The 9,732-nt window shown below is 46.1% G+C and overlaps 1 protein-coding gene across 1 annotated transcript in view; it reads right to left on the bottom strand.

Moving 5' to 3' along the window:
• Positions 1–1,241: 1,241 nt before the first annotated feature.
• Positions 1,242–9,732, bottom strand: part of LOC103906242 (sodium/hydrogen exchanger 2) — a 29,179-nt gene continuing 20,688 nt past the window's right edge. Inside the window, exons 9-12 of the mRNA XM_019474323.1 lie at positions 9,406–9,520; positions 7,936–8,070; positions 3,436–3,502; positions 1,242–1,378 (exon numbers count right to left, since the gene is read on the bottom strand). Coding sequence (XP_019329868.1) covers positions 1,242–1,378; positions 3,436–3,502; positions 7,936–8,070; positions 9,406–9,520 — 454 coding nt within the window. The remainder of the gene's footprint in view (positions 1,379–3,435; positions 3,503–7,935; positions 8,071–9,405; positions 9,521–9,732) is intronic.

Genomic DNA, 9,732 nt, shown 5'->3' with positions numbered 1-9,732 from the left:
TGCGAATTCCTACAGTTTCTTTTCTTTTTATTTCAGAAAGAGCCACTTGTTCAGATTAAATACTCTTGGATCTTTCAATGCAGAGGAAGGGGAAGAGAAAGAAAAATGTTGATGTTTGCAATGCTAAAACTTACCCTATCAGCTTCAGCCAAGGACAAGAATTCGAAGGCTTGAACACTTACCTGGAGTTTCAAAGAAAATTACCCAAATGTGGAGGTATCTGTCTTCCTCCGGTACTATCCCTGGAGTTTACCTGCATCTGCTCTGCAAAGGGGATCGCACCCTTCCTGGCAGAAGCGCTCCGCAGTAGTGAGGTTTTGGGTCCCTCCCTCTGCCGTGTCTTCTAAGGAGACGCATTCAAACCTCCTCTGACCCTAGAGCTCTCGGCTATGGCAGCAGAGATCATCTTAGAGGGGCTTTGCAGGCTTGCGGCAACCAACCAACCACAGCACAAGGCTTGCCCATCTAGGCGAGGGCTGGCACACTCATCTCCTGGTATTGCCACTGGTTTTGGAGCTTCCCTGTTTTACCTTTCGAGGTGAACCATTCCTTAAATAAATTTTTAAAAAAATCAGTAAGAATGTATTTTGTCCCTTTTAATGCAGCTGCAATAAGTTTTCATTAAAAGAACTGTATCTAGGTGTGGGACAGTCCCTCTGGTAAGACACAATGCCTTATTTAACTATATGATTTAAACTTTTGACTTCACACGATTAATGTTCATAGTCAGGACCCATCAGTTCCTGAGTAGCAGAAGAGATCTTTCGCTGTTTCTGCTGTCTTTCCTGGTGGCATGCTCCACTGCCTAATAAAACCCTCCTTGAGATTATAAAGTTTTTCCTAACATATAATCTAAATGCTCCCTGCTGTTTAGTCTATCCCTGCTGACTAACGAGAAGATCTGATATCTCACCTTATTAAAACATCCTTTCTTGCAGTTGTAGACAGTTTCAGCAATTTTCCAAGGCCGAACAGACTAATTTTTCCTAGACATTTCTTAGAAATTCTCTCTCAGACATTACTTTGCATTGCTAGTGCTCAGCTGTGCGTCTTTTTCCTTGGTTCCCGTTAAAAACCCAGCACTGTGCAATAAGAGCACGTTTCGACGCAAACCACATATTTTGCCCTGTCCATGCTGTCCTTTTCAATGTGCGGCTTATTTACATTATCTACACGTGTAGTAGCTATCCACGAAACAGAGTCAGATCCCGCACGGGAAGCCAGCGGCATCGCTTGTGCTTTTACATCTCCAAAGTCAGGTCTTCCTCCATTTCCTTCTTCTCACCCCAGGCCGTACCGCTGGGCTGCGGCGGTGGGATGGCACACACCAACTGCGACCGGTTCTGTTTCGCTTCCCGAACCTTTTCCGCGTTCCCCACTGCGGGAAGAGAAAAACACCAACTTGTATGAGAAATGCTCTCCTTTGTGGGGCAACAGGAATGAAGAAATACCGAGAGCTACCGAGGTGGCCGTTTGCTCATTGGGGATGAGCTATTCCACTGCAAGGATCACTTCTCAATTATAAAACAGAGGACAAAGATCAGTGTTTCAATGGAAGAAAAAAAAAAAAAAAAAGACAATTTAAACCCTATTTTGTACTTTGAAATATGTTATGTATCTGGATCAATATCATCATTCTTTTGTCAGTCCCCACCAGCAAACTGTGGAACAAAAATTTGTATCAGTGACTACCTTAAAACAGCTTTTCAAGATGCAGGTGTCCTGCTGGAGCACCTGTAATTTCACGTTGCCACATTAAGTGATTTTTGGGGGGGGATGCACATGCAATCACGACGGAAGCGTTACAGCCTCCTTCAGCCCTGTCACCAGGGTATGTTGGGGGCCATTGTGCTCACATTTTCCCTGGGGGAAAAAAAAAACAACACCCAGAAACACTGTTTTTTATCACTTTGCTCTGCTTACATTCATGTTTTTCTTCAGGAAGAACATAGTTTAAACATTTATAATAAACTGTGGATTAAAATAGCTACATCCCCAGCAGATGTCCACGTTATGAACACACGAATGCCACACAATTGTGCTCCTCCCATCTACTCTTACAAACCTGTAGTAAAATACCTCTGTGCAGAGAAAGCGTTAGCTATTCTACAGCTCTTTATTTAGCAAGTTTTTATTAATTGTTTAAAGAAAATTACAAAGGAAGAAAACGTTAGAAATAGAAGGACACAAAAAGATTGAAAGGAAACTTTCTTGCTTCTTAAATATTTTTCCAGTACCTATGTAATAAAGAAATATTCTGTACATTAATGTTAGACCCAGCCCCTTATCTCAGCCCATACTGGGAGGCAACACTATTGTTTTGTTATTTTCAACAACCACTGAAACTTTTCAATAATCACTTTTACAGAGGAAATTGTGCTGAAAGGTGGTGTGCCGAGTATTGTAAAAATTCAGTGCTCAGTTTCCCACTGAACATCTCATTGTGGTTCAGAGGCTAAAATGACTCTGTCTACAGTTTTGCCCAGCCATATTTTGTGTGAGGCTTCATTGATATTAAACCATTTTTTTTAAGCGTGAAAACTAAGTTTTCAGTTATCTAAAAACTCAGCTTGGGCTTATGAAAACACGAGGTCTTGAGCCACTGATCTTTCTGTAACAGATATTCAAAACAGACGGTGATGCTAATGGGGCACTCGAAATGCATTTTAATAATACTTAGCAAGCAAAAAAAAATAAATCATCTTAATTTTTAGAAAGCATTTGGGCACAAACTTCATGTTTTGAAGTATCATTCATTTTTATAAGGTTTTAGTTTGTGCATTAGTGTCACCATAGACGGAATGATCTGCAGTTACTGCCAAGCGCCGTAGTGCTTGGTGGAATATGAAGAACGGTACCAGTTTCAAATGCTTGCCTGGCTGGACATGGGAGACAAGAAAACTCTGTGTAAATTCGCGCGCCCCCTTGCAGCACACCGGTAATAAGGAGGTCGAACACCTGGACTGGGACACACTTCTCACTGCTATGGTTCCCAGCACCGCTGCCCGCCCCCGAGTAGCTGCCTGGAGCACCTTCGCTGCCAGCAGCGCATCCCAGCGCACGCTGAATCTTGTCTCAGGTCGGGCTGAGATGGGGCACTGGGGCTGGGAAGGCTCTCGGCTCTGCTCGCTCACTCATGATGCTCATCTAAGGAGCCCTACTTTGTCCCCCCGGCCGGAGCGACGCCCCTGCCGCCCTGCCTGCAGCCACCAGCCTGCAACATACAGCCCAGCTCTTCCCGCTGCTGCCTGCAGCGAGGTAGGGAGGGCAGGAGGCTTTGCCTTGGCTGTCTCCCAGATCCCAGCCCTGCAATGGACGTGCCATGGACCTCAGCACATCCTCCCTGTCACCTGCTGGGCCATCCCACGGGGACGGGGCAGGGTGAGCGGGGGAGGAAGGAAATCACCGCCGGCACCCACCAGCACCCCAGCTTACCGGTGAGGGAGCGGCACAGCTTGTGCTGCGTGCTGGAGTCGCCCTGCGCCGAGTAGGAGTCATCCTTCTGTGATTAAGGAAGAAAAGTACTTTAATGCATTTATGAAGATTGCTAGCAAGTCTGTTAATGACACTCCGGCTTCATAAACAAGCCATTTGCAATCCCCAAGGACTCCGTTTCCATTTGTTTTACTTTTGCCAAGAAAAACAAAAAGAACTATTGCTAAAAATAGACCGAATAGATGGCAGGAAATATTTACAGAGGCTGATTTCTTTCGAGTTGGTGGAAGAGGTCTGAGCTCTCCAGGAGTGATTTGGCAGATAGGATGGGAAGGAGCAGCCCTGGAGCGGAGAGGACTGGGCAGGCGAGCGCGGGAGGCAAAGCCCATCCCCAGGACACGGACGTTTCTCACCTTGGCTGTTCCCCACCTTGGCTGCAGGCCAAGGAGGCAGGTAACGAGCTTGCACTAATGAGTTCCCTGTCCTTTCACTCCAGTGCTAATCTCCACCCTTCAGGGAAAAGAAAAAAAAATAAAAATCAGGTAGCATAATGCTGCCTGAATTGTTCGGTGCTTCTGTAAACTGGGAATAAGTCTCTTACGCAGCTGTGATTTGGCACCGCGGTCCAGAAACCCAGACTGCCAAAATAACTCTGGACACCTCCCAGCCTGGTCTTCTGTTTTGTTTCGGTTCGTTCTCCTCCCTCCCCTAACGAGGACCGATGCCCTCCATCCCTTGTTCACACTTTTATTGACCATTTTAATAACAATGCCTTCTCGGCTCCAGCAGCAGCGCCCGGCTCCCTGGAAAGCCATTCCCAGGGGCATTTAACAATTCTCAGAGCATGCTCCATGAAAGGGCTCCGACATAATTACCAAAGGCAGTATGTCATTTACGCACATGGCTTACAGGCAGCTCCAAATAAGCTCCTTCTGGGGGAGTGTACTCATGTTTTGGCAGAAGAAAAGAGGACGAAGTTGCCTGGCTACAGGTGCAAGGATTTTCTGGGTGCTCAGTGGTAAATAAAAGCTATCCTGGGTCTCAGAAACCGCCCTGCCAGGGTACTCTGTGTTGGATCCTTGCCTAAAATAAGGCAAGCCCAAAATCCGGACAGCGTTCAGAGCCAGCATGATGCACAGCTCCAGGAAGCAGCAGCCTTCGGCAGGAATTTTGTCCTCAGGCGGAGGAAGGCAAACTTTCTGCTGGAAATAGATAGTCTTGGAGTTAATCCTCTGGGCTATGATTCAGATCCGAAGTCACCTCGTAGTCTTGCCAAGGTTTTTCTGCCTGGTGTAAATCATTTAACCTGCACCATTGGCTTGGGAGGGATGAGGATTGTTCTTTTCTTCCTTCTTCTCTCTGCCTTCCCTAGTCACCCTCCAGCCTCTCCTTGGCAGGGGCTTCTAACGCAGCCTAAGAGTCATCTCTCACTACTGTAAAAGCAAAGGTAGACACCTAAAGTGCAGTAGACCCCAAGGCACCTAAAGCCACCCAGGTTAGAGAGAAGAGGCGATTCGTCCTGGCTGAAGCCAGGTGTTGGCCACGGACTGGAGCCTGTCCTGGCAAGGGCACTGGTTTCTCCGCACCGACTGTGGAAGGAGATGGATTGTCCATCAGGCAAGATGAACTTCACTCTTGGCTCTTCCCCAGCCTGGTGGAGCCAGAGACCTATAGAAAGGTGCTCTTCTATACATACCTTATTTTTGTGGTGACTGATACAGGGGGAAAAGACCAACCAGCACCTAATGTATTATGAGACGAATTTAACTGAGCTACAACAGCTTCATATTTTAATAGCAAAGGACTAAGCAACGTCACTGAAAAAGAAAAATATATATGCAGACAGCCAGCGAGCAGAAAAAGCAGTGTTTCTACTGAACCAAAGGGATTTTTTAATTATTCACTCAGCTCATAACACCTAACTGGTTCAATGTATCGCCAAAACTTTTTTCAAATAGACTGGCAATGGAAGACGTGCAGGCGTTTCACCAGCGCCAGAGGGTTTCCAGCAGCCCTTTGCTTGAAGTTTGTTTCACAGTTCCTTGATTGCCAGTTGGGTTTGCAAACACAGTTGTAATGCTTCCATCTCGTGGTGAAATGCAGAATAGAAAAAATCAGTGGCATGAGAGTCGCTAGTTTTTTCTTGCTGACTCAAAACCTGTAAGGCCAAACTCCATCCTTTGTAGTCCCAAAGGGAAGGGTATCTGACAATTAGAAACTCTCAAACACTAACTAGCTATATGTTTTCATTCATCTCTTTTTTAAACAGGAAAATGCCATTTGCTTGTCAACTTGGCATGAAACTAAATCCGAGTGGCTTAATTTTTTCCCAAAATTTTAAAATATTGAGCTGCTTTTAATGGGCTGAAATCTACTTTTTAGCACAGTGTTCCTTCTTTCTGCTGACAAATTCTGCAATCTGTCCTCCTACAGCATGAAGTAAGAGCGTTCACCCACCCTCCCACCTCGTGTTAATATTCCAGGGCTCTTGTAGAACATTATCCCATCACTTTTGGGTATCGCCTTATTTCTATTCGCAGTAAAATGAGGCAGCTATTCTAAAACATTAGCAGATAAGCTGCTGATCACACAAAGCACGCCTGATTTTTCCTTTTGGGTGCAGAGGGATGCTTCTTGGGCTTAGAGTCACCCTTAAAGATGTCACTGGAATCAGCTCGCGGTATTTACATCTGCTTCACTTAGACTGGCACAAAGCAAAGGTAGCTGCTGTAAAGAGGTGTAATTAGCACCAACAAATGACTCCTATGAGACAGCAGTATTAAGCATCAAATTGGCATTTTGCATAATCCATAGGAGCATTTGCCAACCCCATAGGGCGTTAGCCACCATCCATGAGTCAGTATAGAGACAGAGTGAATTCTACTGCTTTTGCAACTCCCCCCAAAATATTCTGTCCTCTGAAAGGCCAGCTGTAAGCATTCAAAGTAACAGGAGAGACGGTCTTCCCAAAGGCGCTAAATCTCCTACCAAAGGCACCACGGTACCTAATGGGAGCAGCAGAGAAGGGGAAAGCAGGAGCACAAGGGTTAACGATCAAATGTCCTTAAAGTACGTAACGTCATGCTCAAAATCAGCCCTAGTTTGATGTTGTTCTTTTGAAGTTTAATTATGCCAAATGTTCTACAGGAACATGCCATGTTCTTGCCTATCTATTTTGAATTGTAAGTACCAATCAGCATGTAAATGATCAAATTAAATCTTTTAAGTTGTTTGCAAGAGCTGGAACACCTTTCTGTGAATGGAGGGCTGAGAAGCAGCACCATTTGGTGCGTTACTGCCATTCTCGGTGGGCTCTTCAGTGACTGGCATTTGTACAAAGAAATGAGAGTGGAAGAAAGCCTGCGGCAGTCCTGAGTTCTTGTGCTGTCGTGGAAAATTACTATCTAAATAAAGATAAATTATTTCTTTTTAAAAGGTCATTCTGTTCTCCTCGGTGATGGAGTCTCGCTGCCCAGATCAGAGACCGCAGTCTGCACTTGGACACTGCTGTAGCTCGAGCCATCAAATCCTAAGATTCAGAGAAGTGGGTGAAATTTAGAGATGGCTCAGCAGTTACTGCTGCTGACCTGGGGAAAAGAGCGGGGGGGGGGGGGCTTCATTGCTTTTCCTCTAGAGTAAGAGTTACAGAGGATGGGAGGAATTGAAAACATCAAGCCTGCTCCTCGGGCACCATTCCTGGACCATTTTGTCTTTCCACGGAGAAACGTTTGCCCAGCTTCTCTCATTGATTTCCAAAGAAGTCAGCAAAAGTCTTCACCAGCCACAGACATTGTATTTACCTTGTTTCTCCTCTAATTCAGAACATGAACTGATGTGGAGCCGTGTCAGCAGTAAATTTGGACTTAAAGTGCTTCTCCCAGGAATCCAGTATGCAACACTTCCCTCTATTTTACTTTCTTCAAGTCTGCCCAGAACTGTAGCTGCTTTTAAAAACAAAAACTCACCTCCAGAATAAATAGGAAAGCTCACAATGATGTTTCTGTCCTTTCAAAAGAGTTGGGGGGGGCGGAAGAAACACCGAACAGTTTCAAATATTTACAGTCCATCTGGAGCACTGACAATGCATGTACCAAATTCCTGCCTTCAACGAAATCTCCCAGAAAAGAAAAACATGGGAAAAACAGACCTCTGAATCTACAGAGTGAAGCCCAATTAATAACATTTGCTCAGTAAATAACTTTCCTAGCATGGATGGAAGCCTGTGTTCACAAAGCACTGAACGGCGCTGCACCCAAGATGGCTCATTTGTTTGTCAGGAGCTGGGTTGGGTTTTTTTTTCCCCTCGGTATTTCCTACTCATTGGAATGCAATTTAGGATTGAGAAACACTTTTTTTTTTTTTAAAGGCGACAGGATTTGTCTTTAAAAGGAAATACCACCAGCAATAAACAGCACTATTCCTAGCGCTTGTTATACCTGCATGGGGAAAGCAGCCCGTGCATGGGCTCTGCAGGTCCGAGCCTTCCCCGCTCCCTCTTACCTCCTTCCTGGAGCTGGCCGTGTCACCTCCGCTCACTGCCATCCGCAGGCTCTTGTGCCGGAGGATCAGGATCTCCTTGGCATGCTCCACGGGCTCGGCCTCTCCAGGAAGGGTGTGCCTGTTGTACGCCGGCCCCTGCACGTTGCACCAGAGAGACCGCTGTTGAAGGTGGGACCATCCCTCCCCCTCCGCAGCAGCATCCCTTCACTAGTGCCTACGTCTTCCAGGGTCCTTCAACCCCCCCGTAACCATCCTGCCTAGTTATGGGGATAAACTGATCCACCCAAGTATGAGAGGCGGGGATGGAGGCAGAGATCCAAAGGAGGAAGGTGGGACTCCAAACTCTGCTTCTTTATGCAAAATTGCCCGAGCGATCACTGAATGACAAGACTGAGATGCATCTCCATTAGTCCAGGTGACACACCAACCTAGTGCAACTACTCTGTTCAAGGTGTCTTCAGCCTCAGTGCCTCTGCCCAGCCCTCCAATATTTTATATCAGCCCTACCTTCATATATAAATCATGCAGTCAACAGGAACCATAAATCCTGCTTCAAAAGCCGTAAACCAAAGTTCAATCTCCCACTAACATCAGTGGGAGTTGGTATAACTCTTGTCGCTACAAGAGATGAGGCTGGATTTAGGCAGGAATAAGTGCAAACAGGAGGTATGCCTTCATCTTCATCCCATTCACCATTTCTATGGATTTCCTCCCAGCCTTATCTAGTTGCTTCTCTCAGCTCAGCAAGGGGACAGGAGGGGGTGGTTGATCCCTCTGTGCCGAGCTGCCCACACCAGCCGCATCCCCAAGGACTCAGTATTCCGTGCGTAATCCGTAAAACAAAGGCTTAGGTGGATTTTAAGGATAAGGCTCCATGTATCACCACGTGAACAGCAATTACAATGCACAGTCCTAGGTGCTGTGTAAAACCTCAGATTATTCATCAGTGATTCTGTAAACAGCAAGCGGTTTCTATGCTATTTACCAGTTGTACCAGTTTCATGGCAAAACTGCCGAGCGGCTTTAAAACCTCTGCAGATTAATTCTCACTCGCAGCTCACTGGCTGTGCTCTCTTCTATGGGAAAAAACGCAAGGTGAGGATAACCCCGTCCCTGCTCTGCCCTGTAGGTAACCAGGAGCTGTTGCAACTGCTGGATCTGCTAACCTGATGCCTGAAGATCCACGCGCTCCTCCTTTCTCCTTTCTGGTTCTGGGTACTGATGCCTAAAATACTTCATGAAATTATAGGCTGACTGGGTGAACCTTTCAAAAGCTGTCATGCTGCAAACAGAAATGTGCCACTGACTTGGAAACTGGATCTGGCTTCACACAGCCAACTATTCTCTGCTCACAAAGAGACATCATTAGTAATTATGTAAATATTCATAACATCTGCTCAGGCTGTTAGGATAACTGAGATAACTTTTGTTATTGGACATCTAAAATACAGATGGAGAGAAGAGATATACCGTTCTCCTTATTCGGTACAGGTTCCTTGCCAATATTTCCTGTATATTTTCCAGGACATCCGGATTCAGAGTATCCTCCAATTTTTTGTCTGTTATGGCAGTCCTGTTGTTGTTGCTGCAGAGAAACCCGGACCGCCTTATTTCAGAAGATGCATAGCAGCACCACCAGCGCATCCCCAAAGCCCAGTGTTCACAGCAGCCCTTTCGGAGCCCACCACCAGCGATCACGACCCACAGCTAATCCTTGCAGATGGAGCTCACTGCAGAAGGGGCATTTGGTATTTGCATCAGAGCCGTGCCATCCACGTGCTCCCCGGTTAAGCGGAT

The sequence above is a fragment of the Aptenodytes forsteri genome, unplaced genomic scaffold (assembly GCF_000699145.1).
Source record: "Aptenodytes forsteri isolate BGI_AS27 unplaced genomic scaffold, ASM69914v1 Scaffold72, whole genome shotgun sequence".
Lineage (NCBI taxonomy): Eukaryota > Metazoa > Chordata > Aves > Sphenisciformes > Spheniscidae > Aptenodytes > Aptenodytes forsteri.
The sequence above is the reverse complement of the archived record's forward strand: the minus strand, read 5'-3'. Positions and strand labels throughout refer to the sequence as shown.